Here is a 22,816-nt window from a genome sequence, read left to right on the forward strand (position 1 = left end):
TTGAAGGCAGCTCCCATGCCCCACCCTCTCAGTATCCTTTTTTTCTAGCCTAGATAACCCCAGGCTATTCAGCTGATTCCCATGTAGTGGGATACCCAAATCCTTTACCACTTCCTGTTCTCTGGATGTTTGTAAATGTCTTTCCTTAAATATGGCATCCTAAATTGAACACAATGCCCTGCAAGTCCTTTGAAGATGGTCTTGGATGATTATATTGCTTGATGTAGATCTATAGATATTCATTTTTTGGATGTCACATCATTCTGTTGGCTCATCCTGAGACTGTAACTCATGAAAAATGCCGGATCTTTTTCAAACAAAACTACTCTCTAGCTACACCTACTCAATTCTGTACTTGTGAAACAGATGTTTTGAACAAAATTCTAAGAATTGCCTTTTCATCCATCCATTCATCCATCCATTCATCTATCTATTTTTGGTACTTTATTTGTTTGGTCCCATCATTTCAGCAGGGAACTTCCAGTGAAAAATATTAATAAGGTAAATTTCTTCTTAACAGATTTAGCCTCATATTTAAGTGTGTCAAAATCTTTTGGAATTGGGATTCTTTTGTCATCCATGTGCCTTCTTTTCACTTTTATTTTCAGTCACCTACAAATTTAATAGGTTTAATGTCAATGCCTTTATCCAAGTCACTGATAAAAATATCAGGTCACAGAGGACAAGGAGCCATCCCTGGGACACTCACAGTACTAGAAACTTTATAAAATGAAAACAAACCAGTATTTTCTGGGTCTAATCATTCAGTCAGTTCCAAATCAAGTTGGAATCACTGCCTAGTCCACATCCCTCCATTTGTGTTCAAGATCTAGGAAACTCTATAGCATTTTCTTAATTATCCCTTTCATCAAAGGAACTGAATTGCTCAAACGTCCCAGTTGAATATGTGCTGACTTTCTGTGGGCACAGCTCTCTTTTCTGGATGAGCACTGCTTTTGGCAGGCATCATCATCATCATCTTCTACTTCAAAATCTAGATATTTGCCCTTCTCTAGTCCTGGGGCATGTCTCCCACTCTTCAAACTTTTCCAAGGATCACTGAGAGTATCCTAACAATCACACCTGACTTCATTTAATAGTTAGGGAAGTAGTGAATCTAGCCAGATGACTTGAACTCATCAAGGGCAAGGAGCTAGGTGCTCCCTTATCTTAGAGAAACACAATCTCAAACAGAATTACTCCTTACTTTTATATTCAATCTCCATTACTTGTCTTGGTTTCTATTAAAAACCTATTATTTATTAAAAACCTCTATTAAAAATCTAAGCTGCTCAGTGAATTGCTAATGTACCATCATTTTTTTCTTTAGACAACTTCTCCCCTTTCCTTGTTAGATCAGTTTCATTTGTATCTTCAAAACTGGATTCCCAAGAGCTTCCTTTCTCTGGATTTCCTTTTCTCATTTAATTTTTAGGATAAGAGATCTTAAGTCTCATTTTACTATCTCAAAATCTAGGGTACATGACAGACTGACTATGCCTGGATTTTCTTTCTTCCTCTATTATGGATTCTCCTTCCTTCTAATTAGTGAAACTCAATTTCAGAATACTGTATTTTTAGACGAGTTTTTCAAAGTCATTCCTAGAGTAAAGCTCAAAAAATTAGGATTACTATTAAGCAGACAGAAGACAATGACCCCATCCACTCACTGCTGTAGGGAGAATAGAGTTGGAAAACTAGAGCACTCTCAACCCAGAGCTAATAACCTTTATATGAGTTATAGTTTAGCCTTTAGAAGTGAATGGAATGTTCATCATAAACCAGGGAGAGATCTCTGGCCAAGGTATCTAAGTCCCCAAAATGCAAAGGAGTCCAAAGGAAAGGCTAAACTTAGGTGTCTTAGCTAGTTGGGAGTAAATGAATTCTTATAGTAAAGAATTTGGTAATGGAGATTCCAAATCTCCACCAGAAGAGATAAGAAATCTCAATAGAGAGTGAGAAAGGAGAACTAGAGAGTAAGCTTTTTATTAGTCCCCTAGGCAAGGGGGTCCCCTACCCCTCCCAGCTTTATCTTACTTCTTCCCTCTTATCTCCCTCTTATCTAGTCCTTTTCCAGATCTTACAGCCATCCTCCTAGATCATTTCCAATTTATCCTGAAATAGATCTTTTTGTTTTGTTTTTGTTTTCCAAAGGCAATGGGGTTAAATGACTTGCCCAAGGTCAAGATAATTATTACTTGTCTGAGGGCAAATTTGAACTCAGATCCTCCTGACTCCAGAGCCGAGGCTCTATCCACTGTGCCACCTAGCTGCCCTGATATTTTTGACCATAGTTGTTAGCATGTTGTCTCCTCTATTAGCTTGTGAGCTTCTTGAAGGCAAGGACTGTCTTTGCTTTTTTTTTTGTCCCCACAAAGTAGGTCATCACTGCTTGTTGACTCACTATCATTTCATTAAATACCTCCGGAAGACCCAAAGAACCTTGAACTGAGATTAACTACGTATCCCTGGGAGACCTTTCCTATGAGTTGGGAATGAGATGGCAATGACCCTAGTATTGTTGTTGTCATAGGAAGAAGAAAACATTAAGATAAAGGAGTTTATTAGCTACTCTGCTTTTTGTTAGAAAGAGGGAACACTTTAGAAAATGTTCATATAATTGATGTCCTATATCAGACCTCTGTCAAGGGCTTGTGGTCTATTTCTTGAACTCATTTATTTCCTTCTTCCCTCTGATAGTATATTTTCATAACATTCTTCATGACACTTCACTTTGTTTCTTCCTTCATTTATGCTCAAGGAGCTTCATCATACTTCTATCTGATTCAAGGATAAATGCAATGCCATTATTCTCCATCCTCAACTTCCTCTTCTATTTCTTTTGTCTAAGGAGAACCTTCATCAGCATCACTCCGGGCTCTCCTATCATCAAGTCTCATAAGGTCAAATTTGCCTTCTGGGGTTTTGCTCTCAAGTTCACCTGGTTACCTATAGACAATCAAGGCCATGAATTTTATTGCTGGCTTCTGTCCAGTCCAAGGACTGTGTCACTTTTTAATTATTAGACATTTCTCTATCTGTTCTTCACCAAAATGTCAAGGTTGGTAGACAATGTGTTCCTTAGATTTGTTAAACTTTTTTTTTTCTTTTTATAAGAGATTGCTCTCTGGGATGGAAGAGTATGGGAAGACATAACTAGGAAATTCAATATAAATATATAAATATATAAATATATATAAATATGATGAGATATAAAAATAAAAGACAGTTAAAACATACAAAATAAAGTATGATAAATATAAAAAGTGGGGGGGGGAGAGAAAATGTCTTCTTTAGGAGTCACCTTTTCCACTATGGTGAATAAGTATTTCTCCATTACCTTGGAAAATCTAACAGTTCCCACCTGTGCTATACCTTGAGTTATATATATGCCATTTGTCCTATTAGCTTCTAGTGGGAGATTAACCCAAGAGTCAGCCTAATTCAATGGAAAGGGTACTGGACCTGCAGTCAAGAGGCTTGGGTTCCAGTTCTAATTTGGGTGTTTGTTTCTTAAGCTGTATGGTCATGGACAATGACCTCCCTTTTCTGGGTGCTAAGTCTTCTCATTGGTAAAATGATTTCCATGGACCCTTGCAGCTCGTATACAATGGTATCATGATTCATTGACTAATACCTGTGGTATCTACCTACCTGATGCTGTGGTTATCAAAAGAGGGGACGTCGCTAAATTACTTTGTTATCCTAAAAGTACTACTGTATAAATGATTCTATATTTGAAGCCTTTAAAAACAATTATAGACCAGATGCAGTTTGTGAATGTAGCCACAAGATGGCAGAGAGAAACAAGGTCCCAACATCATGAAAGCTGGAACCCCAGCCAAATGAGACAGGTGTCTGGCCCCTGCCTGGGGAACGATCCCCCAGAGAGCCACAAGTTCCGAGTTCCACCCAGGCTGGGAGGCATCGGTTCCCGGTCCCTCCCGAGCAATCTCCTGTTCCCATCAGCTCTTGCCTCTGGGGCATCCAAGGAAAGTTTTGCAAAAGTCTTAATTGCCTTTCCTACCTCTAAGTTCAGGGCAATAGAAACAGCCTGGAAAATCCAAAATCCAAAATCAACTTCTCAATAATGTGGAGTTTCCTGGATGCCTTTTGCAGGCAAGGCTGGCAGGAGGCAATAAAACAGTGAAGTAATATAGAAATATTTCTCCAGAGCCCCTATTTCTCCCTTTAATTCCACCAGATCCTCTTTCCCAGGACTGCCTAAAGTTCTCACATTCAAAACAAGGCCTGTCTACTTCAGGTGCCCCACCTTTCCTAATTATTGGGCCTTTTCTCCTTAAAAACTTTCTGGTACTCTGCCCTTCCTCCCAGGAAGCTGATCTCAGTTGATGCTGTAATGTTTCTTGTCTCGCCTACCAAAAACTGTGTGACCTTGGGAAACACACTTCTCTAGGGACTGCCTCGGTTTCTTCCTCCAAAATCTGAGTATGCTAGTAAATGTCATTAGTCAATGTTCTATGTTCTAGATCTTCCAGTTCTAGGGTTCTATATTCTAGGGCCCCTCCCAATTCTAGCATTATATGACCCTGTTTGAAGGTCCTATCCAACTTGATCAGTTCAAGTCTGTGTGAGTCTACCTAGCAAATGAAAGGACCTTCTGGAGACAATGGCTTACCCTAAAGATTGGCAGATGATGCCTTTTTCCAAGCAACATTGAAGAGCTAAACCTCCTCCTTTACAATCAGGTATCAAGCTGGGAATTTACTCATCTATTTGAAATGTGGGCTTCACATTTCATGATTACTTGGACACGTGTTAGCAAATTCATTAATGAAGACACCAGATCTTGTGCCACAAAGGGCTCTTCAACTGAAGGAGACACTTCAACTAAATTCCACAGACCTTTATTAAGTCCAAGATCCTGAACACAAAATGAAATGGGACGTGGACTAAGGAAATGACAAGTACTCAAATAACTAAAATAAAAAGGTCTGGTTTGTGCTAAGGATTTGCTTCTCCCAACCCTGTGAAGTAGGTATAATCTCAATCTCTCTCTCTCTCTCTCTCTCTCTCTCTCTCTCTCTCTCTCTCTCTCTCTCTCTCTCTCTCTCTCTCTCCCCGTCTCTCCTGACAAATTTGGCCTGGTCACAAAGATTATAAGTGTCCAAGGTCGCATTTGAACTTAAGTCTTCCTAAATCCATGACCCAGGGCTCTATCCAGGAAATAAAGACTAACTACTACACCAAGTCTCTGAGACCAAATTTGAACTTAGGTCTTCCTGACTATCTACCTAGATGGAAAGAGTAAAGTTCTTGGTAAAGCTCTCTGGGAAATCTAAGGAGGGAGACCACCCTGAGAGAAATTGTCATAGTGATGATGGGAAAATGGCGCTAGAGCTTGAAAGACAGAAGAGACCTCAAAAGAGAGAGTCTGGAGGTGTGGGCAAAAAGGGAAGGGCATTCCAGGCGTGTGTGGATATATGAGAAGTAAAAAAAGATAAGCAGGGATAAAACCAGAAGTAGAACGACTAAACAATTGATCATCCTTTTTACCCACTAGTCTTTCCATGAGATGTTTCCAGGCTATCCAATTAAATAAGTGTTTACTGAGTATATACCACTGTGCCCCTAGAGATGTCTAGTATGTGTGAAATGCTGCCAAATTCACACTTAGTCTGTTACTACTGCCCTTAGATGAACATTGAACCTCAACTTGAAGCATCCCTCTTATCTTATTTCCTCCCAAGAATAGTCATAAGATCACAGGGTTTCAAGCAAGAAGGAATCTTTAAAAATTATCTATAATGGGGTGGCTAGGTGGCGCAGTGGGTAAAGCACCGGCCCTGGAGTCAGGAGTACCTGGGTTCAAATCCGGTCTCAGACACTTAATAATTACCTAGCTGCGTAGCCTTGGGCAAGCCACTTAACCCCATTTGCCTTGCAAAAAAAATTATCTCTAGATCCTCTTTTTACAAAAGAAGAAAGTGAGAATCAGAGAAATTAAGTGACTAGCCCAAGTTCTCCTAGCTATTCTTAAGGGATCTTTGTGAACTTAATTCTTTGGAGTTGTCTTATTTTCCAAAAACATTGAACCCAGAACATGTAAGAAGCCCTGAATGTATCAAAGATGAACAATTTGAACCTACTTCTCCTAACTTCTATATCCACTCTGCTTTCCATTATATATCATGCTATTTCCAGTATTAATAATACAAATAAATAGTCAACAAAAAAACAGGGATGGATGCAAAATCTTACGCTTGGGTTGGGAAACAACCTCATGAGAACAAATCAAGGTATCGTCTTTTTTTCAAACAACACTGCTCTGAAAAAGATCTGGGGATTACAGTGGGCAGTAAGTTCAATATCCATGTGCGTGTCTCTGAATCTGAAACAGGAAACCTAACTCTGCCAGGGCTCTCTGAGCCTTCCCTCCTCCCAACTTCTACTTACCTTGTGTTCTCTGCTCTTCGGCTTATGCACTGGTGTAGGAAGAGATAGTCCTGGGGGGCGCTGGTAGACAAAGTGGTCTGTGTATGGTTTGCTGGGGCTTCAAAGGTGAACAAGGTTGGCTGGCTGGAGTGCGAGGGGGCTGAGGTTTTGCGCTCTCGAAGCAGGTGTGGGTTGGAACTGTTGAGTTCAGCAGGGGAGGAACGAGGGCCATGACCAACAGAGGGGAGATTTCTCAGAGAATCTGTGTAAGAGGAAAAATACAAATTCAAATATATGTGTATATTTGTTTCTATGCAAGCATATTAACAGATTCAGTCCAATTTGACCAAATCACAAATGTCTTTTTGAGATGCTGGAATGAGTGCTCTAACCTGGAGCATATCAATAGCAAGTCTCATTTCTAAATTCCCTTAGGCTTTATAAAACCACTTTGCTTATTACAAGCTTGGGGGGAAAGTTGGTCAAAAAAACATTATCAAGTTCTTTGTATGTACCCTAGAAAGCATGAGTCTCAGGGTTGATGCAGTGTATATAAATTCAGTGGAGTAGGGCCTGGTGATAGACACAGACAAATGGATGAATAAATAACTAGATACTTATATATTTTCCAGTTGTGATAGATTCTTCATTGGTCCATGCTGTCCATGGGGTTTTCTAGGTAAAAACAGTGCCTTTTCCTTTTCTAGTGAATTAAGGCAAACAGAGGTTAAATAACTTGTCTAAAGGTCTCATACAGCTGGTATCTGAGGTTGGATTTAAACCTGGTTCTTCTTGATTTCAGGTCCACCATTCTATTATCTGAGTCATCTAGCTGTCCCAGATACAAACACACATACATACATTTACATACACATACATACATATTTACAAATACACAAATGAAAAAATAAAGAGATAAATAGCTATATAAATAGATGGAAAATAATTATTATCAATTCACAGATGAAGAGCCTAAATTCCAGAGAATTGAAGTGACTTGACCACCACAGTCACAGAACTAATGTCAGAAACCAGAATTTGAACTCTGCTCTCTGCTGACATGACACAGCTTCAACATCATCAGTGGATGGGAAAGTCTTTATTTTCCCAATGTCAGTAGATTCCACTTTAGGCCAGCTCTAATTGTTACAAAGCTTGAATCTACCTTTATTCATCTCTCATCTGCTTCTCCCTTCTGGTGATATACTGGGTGTCTGACACTGAAGAACCAGCCTAGAGAAGTTATCACCACTGGATTTTCCTTAGAGGGTAGAGGAAGTAGCATAGCCATGGGGTTGTAATCTGGGTGAGTGAAGGGAGTACCCACATCAAGGTTCTCTGATGCACTGAAAGTCAGTACTGAAGTATAATGAGGACATGATTTAATGTGGAAAGACTTGAGTAGCTAGATCAATGTAATAAATAACCAACCATAATTCCAAGAGGCCTGATAATGAAGCATGCAGATGATGGACTCAAGGTGCAGAATGAAACAAAAAAATCATGGACAAAGCCAATATGGGATTTTGTTTTGCTTGATTATGTATATTTTGAGGGGTTTTTTTTGGGTCAACTGGGAAAAAGCGAGGGGAAAGAAAAATAAGTGCTTAATTTTAATTTTTTTTTTATAAAGACGACATTTTTTTTTTTCACTGATTACTGCATTGGTGGTAGAAATTTTGGTACCAGGTGAAAAAATCATCATTATTAACAGCAAAAAATTGATATTTGTAAAGACTTTTACAGTTTATGAAACACCTTCCTACAACAATCTGAGGAAGAGAAACAAGAAGGATAATATCATACCTATTTTACAGATAAAAAAAATGGCAGAGAAATTCACAGAATCTATAGCCCTGTCCTTAGGGAAAGGGGCACATTCCAGAGGGCATCTATGAACATACAATGTATTTTCTCACCCCCTTTGTGATCTCATATGTGTAGATGAATTAACCTATGGGGAAGGGGAGAGACTGTTGGAGGAAGAAGAGAGGTAAAGGTAAAGGGAGAAGAAGGGAGAGAGAGACTTGGGAAAGGGGATAATACTGAAAGAAAGACATTCTATTCTTTTTGAAATTTGCTAGTTCTGTTGCCATGGGAAGCCATTTAACCTCTTTGCAAATATTCCCTCATCTGACCTCATAGGATAATTGTGAAGTTTCATTGAAATAATGTATACTTAAAGAGTACCACATGAAATCAGTTGTTATTTTTCTCCTTTATATGGAAATGGTTTTAGGAGAAACTGCTATCTTATTAGTAATCTTTTTATTTATATTCTGAGGCTGATTGGATAAACTATCTTTTTTTTTGAAATTGACTTTTTTGATGACATGATGTGTGAATTTGTTTTAACTATGCATATTTGATCTGGGGGAATGTATTTGTTTGTTTATTATTTTCCCAAATATATTTGGGTGGAGGGGACCTAGGAGAAGGTTGAGTAGGAGAGATAGAAAATAAATGCCTGTCAATTGAAAAAATTAAGGAAACTGAATAAAAGTTCACATTTTTTTTTTTTCAGATTGGGGCAGCATCAGCTGCAGATTGATGATGCATACCTCATTCTGTTCCTGAATGATTTCTTCTATTTAAAACATTGTCCTTAAATTTTTATAGATCAATATTCAGTCCAGACAATTTATTCTTCATAATGCTCCCATGCCGGTGCAGTGTTTGGCTGATTTCACTAGTATGCTCTGAATATCTGTATCTGTATTTGTCTTTAGAGAATTTAGGAAAGATAGAGAGCCTCTCATAAATAATTTTAGCTATCAGATTTGTGTCTTACTAAGTGTTCTGCTAAATTTTGGCAACTTGCAGTTGGATCTTCTAGTTTCTATTCTTTCTTTTCATAATCTTTATTGATAACTAAGTGATCCTTAAGGATAAACCTTTTGTTATTCCTAGTGTCCATGATATAATCTGAATTGCCATCACTAGCAGCTAGATGGCATAGAAGATAAAGCTTTGGATTTAGAATCTGGAAGCCCTGGGTTCGATTTCAGCCCAAGCCATTTTATTAGTAGGGTGTCCCAGACGAAGTCAAACCTCAGTTTTCCTCATTTGTAAGATGGAAATAATAACACCTGCCTCACAAGATGTTGTAAAGAAATAATTAGATATCATATAAAAACACTTTGCAAACCTTAAGGTGCAATACAAATAAATGCTAACTATTATCATAAGCTCTTCAGTTTTTTTTTTTATTTCCATGATGCAGCCATTTGTCTGATGCTTTTTTGTTAAAATATTGCTTGTTGAATTTGCATGGATATTTCCCAGGACTTTTGATTCCAGTTTCTTAGACTTAATTATTTCATAGGGTATATTTGGAATTAAACAACTTGTAGTTATATTTGACAAATACAGTGGTATGTAGATATCTGACTTTTTTTTTTAAGTTTTTGCAAGGCAAATGGGGTTATAGTGGCTTGTCCAAGGCCACACAGCTAGGTAATTATAAAGTGTCTGAGGCCACATTTGAACTCAGGTACTCCTGACTCCAGGGCCAGTACTCTATCTACTGAGCCACCTAGCTCTACCCACTGCATCACCTAGCCACCCGATACCTGATGTTTTTACTATTGCACTGCTTTGGGGAAGGGTTTTGGATTCTGTTTGTTCTGAAAGTATTTCTGAAGTTTAGGTGCTACTAATTTTTATCATATATAAATTCTATTTAATGTATCTCCAAAGTTTCTTTTTCTTTTTTTTTCTTTTGTAAAACAGTAAGAGTTATGCGATTTGCCCAAGGTCACTCAACCAGTAACTGTCAAGTGCCTGAAGTTGGAATTGAACTCAGGTTCTTCTGAATCCAGGGCTCTATCTTCTATGCTACCTAGCTGCCCTAATTTGGGATTTTCTTGGCAAAGATACTGGAGTAGCTTGACATTTCCTTCTCCAGCCTATTTTTTTACAGATGAGAAAACTGAGGCAAACAGGGTTAAATGACTTGCCCAGGGTCACACAAGTAAGTGTCTTAAGTTTGGATTTGAACTCCAGACCTAGAGTACTACCCTATACTACCCAGCTGCCCCCTATAAATTATTAAATATTATTTAGTAACTATGCATTGATATTTGTGTCCTATTATTTATTAAATTTATTTATGTCTCCAAGAGCATAAATGTCACTTTGCATAATTGCCTTAGGATGATGGTCCCTGTGTTTTATTAATATTGTACAGGTTTTTGTTAGGAAACTTTCCAAATCTGTTGTGGCCCATTTTATCACATCAAAAAGACTGGCATTCATAGGTGTTAATTGCTCTAAATTTCAGGATGCTAAAAAGTCTCAATGTTCACTGTCACTGTTTAATTTTCAATATGCTTTGCTTGGAGGAATACCATGGTATTCCCAAGTATTTCCTTTATGCAGTGGTTCAAGTTGATCTCTTGGATTCAAGCTCAAAGATTTCTGCCTCTTTCCTTGGTATAAAAAAAATTAAGATTAAGAATCTGATTAATGATTTTTTCAGTGGATTCAAACAAATTGGTGTTACCCATGGACATCATGTGATCAATGTTTTCATATAATTCTCTTTCACTTAGAAGTTGAAGTCATAATAATGTATATATAGCTGGGTAGAATAATAATGGGTTTAATTAAACCTGTCTCCTCTAGAGACGTCAGATTTTTATCAATTATTTTTGTCATTATGTTGTTGGGAGCATGTTTGAAAGTAAGAACAGTTTTCCATGTGAACATCAATTGGCTCTTAATATTTTCACTATACTTGTATTTGTCTTATTCTGTCAAAAGTTTTGGGTTAACAAATTTGAGGATAATTATTATTATCTCATGTTTTTGATGGTGTTTGGATAGAAAGAAATAATCCTGGGATAAGTCAGTCATCATTTTGCTTATTATTTTAAATTTGATTTTCAAGGGACAATTTATCATTATTGTTGTTAATAGGAAGAGGAGTCATGTCTCTGGAAGCATCCCAAAATTCTGGAATGGTTACATCATTGATTCCCCAGCTAATCTATGCTGACTGAGAAGACATTGCTCTCTGTGGTATCCTCACTGTTAGATTATGCAAAATATTGAGGAGCCCATAATAATACTAACAGGACATAATGATATGGTAGCTATGGGTTTGATGTATTATATGAAAAGTTAAGGTACAAGGGCCAAAGGTCTAGGAAGGCTAGTTTGGATTCAGTGGAATGGGGAAACAGGACAAGACAGCCTTCACAATCCCTTCCAAGGTCAAGATTCAAGTCCAGCCATGTTAAACTCCTCAAAATCCACCATAACTTTTGGAAAAATAACATTTGTTTCACTTTCTTCAAGATGAACTAGCTTGAAAAATAGTGTAGTGGGATAGTTGTGTTATAAATGGCTAAGTGAGTACTTAGTCCAGAGTGATTAAAATGGTTTTTATTAAGACATCTTTTTTTTTTTCATTTATTTGGAATTTATTAGAAATATTTTATTTAATTATTTATTTTGGTGGGTTTTTTTCCTTGGGTTCGTTTTTACAAGGCAGTGGAGGGGGGGTGTTAAGTGATTTGCCCAAGGTCGCACAGCTAAGTAATTAAGTGTCTGAGGTTAGATTTGAACTCAGGTCCTCCTGAGTCCAGGACCTGTGCTCTATTCACTGAGCCACCTGTAGCTGCCCCATTAAAACATCTTAATTAAAAAGAACACCTCTCTCAGGAGGAATCTCAGAAATGGTAGGTCTTTTATGTACTTTGAAAGTTTTGTTCTTGTCCCTTTGTGCCAATCATTGGCTAGGGTCACAATCCAATAGATATATTGGTCCCCATAGGCAGGTTTACCCTGCCCTGCTCATTATACTAATAAGTAAGAATAGTTAACTCCTTTAGCATGGGCAAAGGAGAAGGTCAGAGACCCTACCTTAGCTTAGAACTAGGTAGGGCAGTCTCATTAGTTTTTGATGAGACTGAGGCTAAATCTTTTATCTTAACTCAGTACCTGACCATAGACAACAATACAGGCAGAGCCCAGTCTTTGTAATGTAAGCTAACAATTCTCCTTTCACATTCTAGTGGAACCCAAACACTCCCATAGTCCTCACAGTTGGACTTGGCACCAGAAGACCTGACTCTAATTCTCAACGCTACCATTTATTTATTTATTAGTTATATCTTCACAGGCAAGTTCTTTAACCACTCTGAGTCTCGGGGTCCTTATCTGTAAATCAGGGCTAACAATTCTTGCCTACCTTTCAGGGAAAGCTCTTTGTAAATTTTAAAACAGCATCTTGGTAGTGACATAGTGCATGGTGTGCTGGGCCTGGAGTCAGTAAGACTCATCTTCCTGAGTTAAAAAATCCAGTCTCAGATATTTATGCTGTTGTGATCCTGGGCAAGTCACTTAACCCCATTTCCCTCAGTTTCCTCCCCTGTAAAATAATCTGGAGAAGTAAATGGTAAACCACTCCATTGTCTTTGCTTAGAAAACCCAAATGGGAGGCAGCTAGGTGGTGCAGTGGATAGAGCACCGGCCCTGGAATCAGGAGTACCTGATTTCAAATCTGGCCTCAGACACTTAATAATCACCTAGCTGTGTGGCCTTGCAAGCCACTTAACCCCATTTGCCTTGAAAAACCTAAAAAAAAAAAGAAAAAGAAAATAGAAAACCCAAATGGAATCGCAAAAAATCAGATATGACTAAAACAACTAAACAACAACAAAAATCTTTAAATAAATGTGTTATTACTATTAATATCACAAGTCAGGACTGCTAGTGATTGAAACACTCTTAAAACTTGGGTTTATTACTCTCCTGTGTATCTAACCATATGGGGGGTACAGTAGCTGGACCCACATCCTCCAGAAAGAGTCTACAGATCCCTGAGGGAAGACTTAGCCTCTCTGACCAATGATTGCATTGATTTTCAGAATAAATTCCCATCATACTTTCCTCAGTGACCTATACAGAAAGAGCATTAGTGAGACTGATTCTGAGCTCTGTTACTCCATTAGTAACTGCAAGATGAACTCCCTAATAGCTGATGAGAGGCAGCTCTTTGTGGGAGTGCTGGGGTGGGGGTGGGGAACATTTTTATGACTGACCCCTATCTTCAGAAAAAATAGAGTCTGCTTTGTTGGAATGTTCTCCAACCTTTTACTATCTCTGATGGATCATGGGTGTCCCCCCTCAAGGCTTTGACCTAGGTCTTCTACTTCTCTTTCTACATTGTCTTCCTTTGTGCTTTGAACTACTCCTGAGGGCTCAATGATTACCTCCATGCCTATGACTGCTGAGTCCATAAAGGGTATTCCCAAAATCTGTGTAGTTTTAAGCTTTGGTTGCTTCAACACACTGTATGGATAGCCCCAGTCTCTCTTTTGCATCCCATTTCCACATTTCTGGAGCCCTCCTGGACATTTCCACTTGTATTTCTTTCTTTTTTTTTTTTTAAGGGATAATGAAATGATCTCTTTATTAGATGCTGAGGTATATTTATCCCCAGTGGGGTGAAGCAAGATACACAGTCTATTTGTGTTTCTCCCATCTCAAACGCAGCATATTTAAGAAAAATGATCATTTTCACTCCTTCAAAATTCTCTTTCTTTTGAGAGCCTCACCACTCTCCCAGTTTCCCAGTTCTGAAACCCTGGAGACATCTTTGGTTCTGTCCTGTCCCTCCTAGTTCTCCCGCTCCCTACCCCCATTCAATTTAGCTTTGAAAAATTAAAATGAGTTAGAATTAGCAAAGAAAGAATTAGTTCCCTATTTGAAAGTGATATGTTCATTGTATTCAAAAGATGAGCCCAAAGGTAACACTCCTAATCATCCTGAATCGTCTAAAAATTGCCTAGTTCATATGTAGTGAGGTACAAATGGGTCATTTTAAGACATACACATGTATAAACCAGCCAAATTCCTTCCTTCCTTTCATGACAGGAAGACCTAAATTCAAATCTGGCCTTAGTTACTTCCAAGTTGTGTGAATATAGTTGTTATTTAATCTGTTGGCCTCAGTTTCCCCATCTGTAAAATGGGGATAATAACTAACAGAGTTGTTGTGAGGACTAAGTGAGATATTTGTAAAGTGTCTGGAATATACAATAAATGCATATTTAATTTCCTTTTGTAGGAGCTGGAAGTCACCTCATGCAGAATGTCAGAACCAAAAATAAGTTTAAAGAACATTTAGTCTAACGTCCTCATTTTATAAAGAGGTTCAAAGACAATGATCTTCTGGGTCTACCAGGCCCCAAATTCCCTTCCCAGCCTCCACACCACATTCAAGGAAAGGCTGGCTTGCCTTGGATTTGAAAGAAGATGGGAATCTTTCTCAAGGACTCCTATTTTCTGTCCCATTGAGGCCTAAAATGATTTCATTCAATTTAATCAAAATGAATTGAGCATCTTATTTATCTGATGTATTATATACTCTATGTTGATGATGCAAAGATTAAAAACATTTCCTGCTCTCAAGGAGTTTACAATCTAAGGAAAAAATGTTGTGAGTGAAGATAAGTATAATACAAGATGAAATATGTCAAGGATAAAAGACAGACAAACCCAAATACACTAAAAAAACAATGGGAATATTAGAGACAAGATACAGCTGGTAGGAAGAGGCAATCAGGAAGGCTGATGGAATGGAAGAAGGAATGTCCAAGGTGATATTTGGAGGAAAGAGAAAAAAATCCAAGAGGCAGAGATAAGGAGGGAGTAATTCCATATTCCAGCCCAGGGGAAGGTCTAAATGAATGAAGAGAGGTAGAAGGTAATGCAAATTAATAAGAGTTTAGGAGGTGAATCTTACATTAAAGAATGCCCCTAATGCCATTAATAGCCACCTTCTCCTCTATGTTTTCACCCATCTCTCCCAATTCTCCTCTTTATGGACCACTCCTCAATTTCCCTTTACTGGTCATTAATCCAGGTCACACCCACTAACTGTGGGCATTCCACAGGGTCTATCCTAGGTCCTCTTTTCTTTTCCTTATATGTAATTTCACTTGGTTATTTCATCAGCTCCCTTGGATTCAATTATCTTCTATATATTGATGAATCTCAGATCTATTTATCCATCCCTAATCTCTCTTCCAACTTCCCATCTCTAACCACCTATTAGGCATTTGCAATTGCATAACCCATATACATCATAAATTTCAAATGTCCAAAACTGAACTCATCTTTCCCTACTATTTTTCCCTCTTCCCAACTTTCCTAATACTGTTGAGGGCTCAACTATCCTCCCAGTCATCCAAGGCTTGCAACTTAAATGTCACCTTTGACTCTTCACTCTCACTCCCCCAAATCCATTCTGTTTGCCAAGCCCAGTTGTCTCTTTCTTCGAAACTTCTCTTGTAGACTTCCCTTTTCCCTTGACACTGAAAACACCTTGGTGCAAAGTCCTGAGTAATTACCCCATGCTTGGACTAATGTAGGTACTCATGATCTCCCAGTCTCTAGTTTCTCCCACCTCCAGGCCACATTCCACTCTGCTATCAAAATGATCTTCCTACTCAACAAACTCCAGAGGCTCCCTATCACCTCTGGGATCAAATGTGAGATCCTCTGTTTGCTTTTAAAGCCATTTTGGAAGCTGGTCCCTTCCTACCTTTCTAGCCTTTTTATAACTTACTCCCCCCTTCTCAAACTTTATGATCCAGTGACACTGGCCTTGGTGCTACTGATAACACAAGACCCTCCATCTCCGGACTGGGAATTTTCATTGACAGTCCACCCAAATCTGGAATGCTTTCCCTTCTTTATTTCCTGGTTTCCTTCAAATCCCTGGTCAAATCTCACTTTGTTTGAGTAGCTTTTCCTGTACCCTTCAATGTTATTACCTTCCCTCTTGAAATGATCTCCAATTAACCCTGTAAATAGTTTATTGACACATAATTGTTGCATCCTGTTGTTCTTTGAAAGCAGAAATAGTCTTTTGCTTTTCATTGAATACTAAGCACTTAAGGGAGGAAGGGAGGGAGGAAGAAAGCATTTTATATAGTGACTATTATATGTAGCCAGGTATGGTGCTAAGCATTTTACAAGTATTACAACAACCTAGGAAGATAGGTACTGTAATTACCCCTACTTTAAAGTTGAGTAAATTGAGGCAAACCTAGGTTAAGTAACTTACCCATGGGCAACAAGGTAACTCAGTGGATAGAATACCTGACCTAGAGTCAGAAAAATTCCTCCTCTTGAATTCAAATCTGCCCTCAGACACTCACTAGCTGTGTCAAGCTGGCCAAATCACTTAAGCCTGTTTGCCTCAGTTTCCTCATCTGTAAAATGAGCTGGAGAAAGAAATAACAAATAACTCCAGTATCTTTGCCAAGAAAATACCAAATAGGGTCACTGAGTCAGACACATCTGAAAAAAAAAACTACATCATCATGCTCAGCCTTACATATCTAGAACTGAGAGCATATTTGGACCCTGGTCTTCCTTATTCCTGGTCCAGAGCTGTGTCACTGTGTCACCTAGCTGCCTATGCATATCTGATACATAGTAGGTACTTAATAAATGTTGGTTGACTTGACTGAATGTGAGAAGACAGAATATAAACCCTAAAAGGAACATTAGAAATGATCATTTATATAGAAGGAAAAATAGAGGTCTAGAGAGGCTGGCAGGTTTGTCCAAAGTCAGAAACTAGGTTAAAGGGAAAGCTTCCAACTTGGAACTCTCTCCAGGTCACTAACCCAGCTCTTATATTAGTTTGACCAAAGACCACAGATTTCTTTCCTCCCTTCTCAGACAGTATGAGAGGAAGCAGAGGTGGGGGGAATAAGATAGAGGTCTTACCTGGGATGATGAGGATCTAAGAGAGCATTTGTCCTTGACTGTACAAGGGAGCAGAAGGAAAGGCTGGAGAAGTGGCAAGAAATTCAACCAAAGATCTACCTTCTGAGGTTTCCTGGAGGCCACACTCCAGGCCCCAAAGAATCTGTCCCTCAAACTAAATGCTTGGGGATTTAGGAGACCAAATTTCAAGTCTCAGCTCTGCCACTATATGCAGTGTATGATTTTTGAGCTTGAAGTTTCATAAGCAAGCAGGGCTTCTTCATCTGAAAAATGAGGATAATTAGGTCATAGAAGTCATTGGGGTGACTATCTAATGTGATGGGGATGGAAATTGCAGCCATGAATTAATCAGCATCAAATTTCCTGGATGAGGAAGCCCCCCCACCCCCCCATGCAGGTTGGCACTTTCTATGCCTACAAGTATGAGTCTTAGAAAGACACCTAGAGAGGTTAAAGGACTTCCATGGAATCACACAACCAGCAAGTGGTCAAAGGTGAGACTCGAACCCACATCTCCTTGGCTCATGAACCTGCTGAGATAAGGGCTATCACAGCCCTTTGTAAACTGTAACAAACCAGGTCAAAATGACCTACTGTTATTGCCAGTTATCAGGAGATGAAGGAGAAGTTAAGAAGTGGGTTTTGGCCTAAGCAGTGGTATTTTCCTTCCATGTGGATAGCCTGAAATTATTTTAATGCTTTCTCAGAAGTGCCATACATTCCAAGCTTTTACACAATGTTCTCTTGCTTATCACAGACAAAATAATTACTCAGTCCTTGGAGAACCATGCTTAGAAGGCAGTCTTTCCATGCTAGTGTTTGATGACAGCTCACTCCTTGCCAGTAGTCATCCCATCACTCTTGCCCTTACCTCTCCTGATCTCTGACCTCTGACTTGATGAGGCGCTAGATATGTTTTGGTCCTTCTTGATCCGGATCCCCTTTTCGAATCTTTTGGATTGAACTCTAAACCATTTAGCATCCCTGACTATGAATATTTCTAAGACTGAAATTTCTACACTTCTGTTTTAAAGTAAAGTGTCCTCTGAGAAACTCTTATCCCAGAGTTCCTGTTGAGCTTCAGGGCTTCATCTCACCAGTCCTTGCAAGATCAGAGCCACATGCTTAGCACAGTACTTGGGTGGGGTATTTGCTTAAAAAATAAATGTTTATTGACTATCAGTTAGAAATAGAATCCTAAGGTCACCAAACTTAGAACATTAGTGGTTTTGGAATTGTTAAAAGCACTGGTACCTTAATCATCAGCTCTGACACTGATCTTGGTAAGTCATTTTTCTCTGAGTCTTGATTTTTTCTTTTGTAAAAGGGGGCTGTTCATACTTGTACAAACTATATAATAAAGCTGTAGTAATGAAAAGAGAAAACTATAAACTATAAACTGAAATGGATTTGGAAATCCATTTCTCTATGCTTCAGGGCCCAAAAGCTCACCTAAAGTAGGTGCTCCAAAAAAGATCTCTTAAATCATAACAAAGTCAAGAGAGGCCTAGGGTTCAGTCTCAGTTGGGCTGTTAGCTAATTATTCCTTTGGTCAAATCGGGTCCCTGGGATCAGTTGGAAAATGAGAATTATAATATGTACCCTGGCTACCTCCCAGGGAGTGTATAGAGATCAAATCAATCAACAAACAGTTATTATGCATCTATGTGCCAAGACTCCAATGACTAGAAAGTGAAAGTTCTTTGAGGAGTTAAAACTCCTATATTAGCATAAAATATTATAAAGAATTATTTTTATCTAGTAAACCTGAGGAGAGTACAATGAAAAACTTGTTAAAAATTAAGTTAAACTGTCAGTGGATCAATGTTTGAAAGGAGCCCTGGTCTGGAAGTCAGAAGACATAAAACCCAGGCTTGTTTCCATCACTGACTACTTAATATAACCTTGGACAAACTTTCTTGAGTTTCATTTTGTCTATAAAATGAGGCCACCGGGCCACAGGAATTTTAGTTTGGATATAGGATCCCAGGATTGGGTTAGAGATGACCCTAGATAAGATCCTCAGAGACCATCTAGCCCACTGCCCTCATATTTCAGAGAGAAACTGAGGCCCAGAGAGTTTGTATTAGTTGCCAAAGATCACATGAGTTGTTTGTCCTTTTTCAAAGAAGATTACGACATCATCAGACATAGGTTACAATTACAGGTTCACTGGTTTGAGAGCTATTTCACTTGTTTTAGGGTCTCTTCCAGCAATGCCATTACATGTTTCTACTTCATTTTTTTGTCTGTTTATTTTTGTGGGGCAATGGGGGTTAAGTGACTTACCTAAGGTCACACAGTATCAAGAGTTTAAGGCTTAATTTGAGCCCAGGTTCTTCTGATTCCAGGGTTGGTGCTCTATCCAGCACCACTTGGTTGCCCCCCTTTCCGCTTCTAACATTCTATATTCTGACTTTTTGGAGCCAATAGGATTAAGTAACTTGCTTGGGGAAACACAGATACTAAGGGTCTCAGGCTGAATTTGAACTCAGGTCCTCCTGTCTCCACAGTGAAAGTCCCTTTATGTGTTCCTTTTTTTTAATGTATTTGCTGGAAAAGCTTTTAGAGCTAGGAAGATAAAAGTCAAGCATCCCAGGCTAGAGCCATCTAGATCAAAGATAAAGTCAAGGAATATCTGACCTAGGTTTATTTTCCTCAAGTATTTGAGTTCCCCCACCCACGGGCTCCTTTTTAACCAACCTAGTCACTCCTAGGTCCTTCTACAGTCCCCCTTGGAAAGCTTGGCCTGTTTATAAACACTTTCCAGGCTGGGAAATGTTCTGAAAGGTTTCAGCTGACAGCCCAGCCCAGCCCAACCCAGCCGCTAACACACCCTGTGATAACAGGAGCAGGAAAGGGGGGAGGGGAGGTAAAGAGTGTTTGGGGTGGGGATGGGGGTGCAATCATGGGAAGAGGGGAGAGGCTGTCGGAGAAGATGGTGGCCAAGTCCTCCTCCTACCACTCGGGTCCGGCTTGGTTACTTTATCTTTCACCCTTGGCTTTTCTTTATCTCTTAGTTGGCCCCTTGCCCAACTCTGGGTACTTTTTAATCCTCTACAACACCCTCAGCCCTTCCTGGGCCTCCTGGGATCTGTGAAGGTGGGGAGTCTCATTGGATTTGGTAGCACAAATTTGGGCTGGGTACAGCTGACCCTGAGTCCCTATGCCCATCACTAGTCAAGTTATTCTGATGAGCTGACCTAAGGGCCAAGAGTATGATGTTTTCCAAGGCACAGAGGCTGCTGCAAAGAGATTATGGGGGTGGGGAAAGTCCAGGACAACCTTCTGGTTGGAAGAAGACAATAACTATCTATTTACAATTTGCTCTATTAATAAAGCAACTCAAATATATGCAGTAGTATGCTTAGACTTACAAGGTATTTGTGCCTACTATATGCAAAAATTATGTTAAAGTCTTTACAAATATGATCTCATTTAATCATTGCAATAACTCAGATAGGTGGTATTATTTGTCCCCATTTTAAAGTAAAGAAAACTAAGGCAGTTAAGTGGCTTGCCAAGGTCCTACAGACAGTGTCTCAGCTTGATTTGAATCCCGACTCCAGACTTGGCACTGTATTCACTGCATTGAGACCTTATCTGTAGTTGTTGTTTAGTTGTTTTCAGACATGTCTGACTTTCTGTGACCCCATTTGGGGCTTTCTGCACAAAGATACTGGAGTGGTCTGCCATTTCCTTTTCCAACTCATTTTATAGAGGAAGAAACTGAGGCGAAAAGAATGAAATGGCTTACTCAGGGTCACCAAGCTAGTGAATGTCTCAGGAAGATGAGTCTACCTGATTCTAAGTCCTAAGTTCTATCCACTGCAATAACTAACTTTCCTAGAAGGTATCTATCATTTTGTATATGAGAGACCTTGAGAGATCAATGGACTAAGTTAACAGAAATAACTCACTAAGCTAAAAGTCAAACTCCAGATGCCAGGGTCTTTTCACTACACAATGCTGCCTTTCTGATTCAAGTTCATGAAATGTAGAATAACAGTGCTTTAAACCAGAGAAATTGATATCAAAAAATCAGGGTTGTTGAGTATGGCTGCTGGAGCAAAATTCTTATTCAATCTCATTCCAGACCCCATTCATCAGATTCACCTGTTAAAGCCCATGCCTAGAAGCTTCACTCTACTCTCTACCCTCTGCTCACATGGGTGCTTCATTGATGACACTGGAATTAGCCTCTTCACTGACTTCTTGCCTCTAGACTCCCCTTTCCAATACTCATACAACAATACTCATTGCTGTTTAGTCATTTTTCAATTATGTCCTACTATGTTACATCATTTGGGATTTTCTTGGCAAGATACTATAGTGGTTTGCCATTTCCTTCTCCAACTTATTTTTTAGATGAGGAAATTGAGGCAAACAGGGTTAAGTGACTTGTCATACAGCTAATAAGAGTCTGAAGCCAGATCTCAAATTATTTGAAATGGCTTCAGGCCTGGTATTCTATCCACTCTGCCACCTAGCTGCCCTTAGTGGTCTTAGGATAGAATCCACTTTCAACTTGATAGAAGAAAAAACAAATTGTACTAACAATTAATATTTCATAAAATTTTACAAAAGTGAAATGGGCTACTTCCATTTTCTTCTCCATAACTGGAAGTATTCAAGGGAAGACTAAATTATTGACTTATGTTGTAAAAACGATAACAACTCAAGTAGAAATTAGACTACATGGCCTCTGAGAGACCCTTTCATCTCTAAGATTGGGCCTCTCAGGCAGGTTGACCCATTCATTGCCAGTGCTTCTTCCACCCACAAAGCACACCTCCCCCATTTGGCTCATGATCCTAGTCTAGCTTGTCATACCTGGGTTGTACTATGTGTGATTCCAGATCCTAAACTGTCCTCTCTGTTAAAAAATATAATACATCAAATAAGTCATAATGTCTAGAAGCATTACAATCTCAGAAGGAGGCCTAAAAACAAGTGAAAGATGTCAGAAGAAGGTGAAGCTAAGATGGCAGAGTAGAGGCAAAATGTAAGAAGAGGAATATTAGGTAGAAGTAGGGATATTGGAAGATGTTACTGAGAGATAGACTTCAGACGAATATATAGAAAAATTTAAATTATCTAAAGGAATGGGGTTGTCTTAGAAGGGAATGTTTCTTCTTCCTTATTATCTAAGAGAAGGCTGAAAGACTCCTCTCCAGAAGCTGATGATTATGATGGTAGAGGTGATGATAATTCTTATTAATAGCTAACATTTACATGGCTCTTCAAGGTTTAAAAAATACTTATAAATGCCATCTCATTTTATGTTGCACATTGTAGCATACTGTAGAGAGGATTCTCAGTCAGGCAAAGGTTAGATTATCATTTCAGTTTTCTCTAACTCTTAGTAATTCCATTTGGGGTTTTCTTGAATCATAGCTATTTCCTTCTTCAGTTCATTTTAGAGTTGTGGAATTGACTTGCCCAAAGTCACCCAACTTCTAAATGTCTGAGGCTGGATTTGAACTCAGGAAGATGCACTTTCCTGTCTCCAAGTCCAGCACTCTCTTCACTGAGCCACTTAGAAGATCTTTTTATATGGTTTAGTGGTCCCCAATTCTACTTGAGTTTGAGGTTACTGCTCTATAGCATCTCTTTCATTTGCCTACCCTCTACTCACATGGGTACTTCATTGATGACACTGGAATAG

At 39.0% G+C, this 22,816-nt stretch overlaps 1 protein-coding gene across 2 annotated transcripts in view; it reads right to left on the reverse strand.

Annotated features, from left to right (window-relative positions):
- The window catches only part of GAB2 (GRB2 associated binding protein 2), a 241,185-nt gene that overhangs the window by 23,765 nt on the left and 194,604 nt on the right, over positions 1–22,816 (reverse strand). For both annotated transcript variants that reach the window (XM_074216988.1, XM_074216989.1), the window contains one exon: positions 6,418–6,658. In XM_074216988.1, the coding sequence (XP_074073089.1) occupies positions 6,418–6,658 (241 nt within the window). The remainder of the gene's footprint in view (positions 1–6,417; positions 6,659–22,816) is intronic.

The sequence above is a fragment of the Macrotis lagotis genome, chromosome 1 (genome assembly GCF_037893015.1).
Source record: "Macrotis lagotis isolate mMagLag1 chromosome 1, bilby.v1.9.chrom.fasta, whole genome shotgun sequence".
NCBI lineage: Eukaryota > Metazoa > Chordata > Mammalia > Peramelemorphia > Peramelidae > Macrotis > Macrotis lagotis.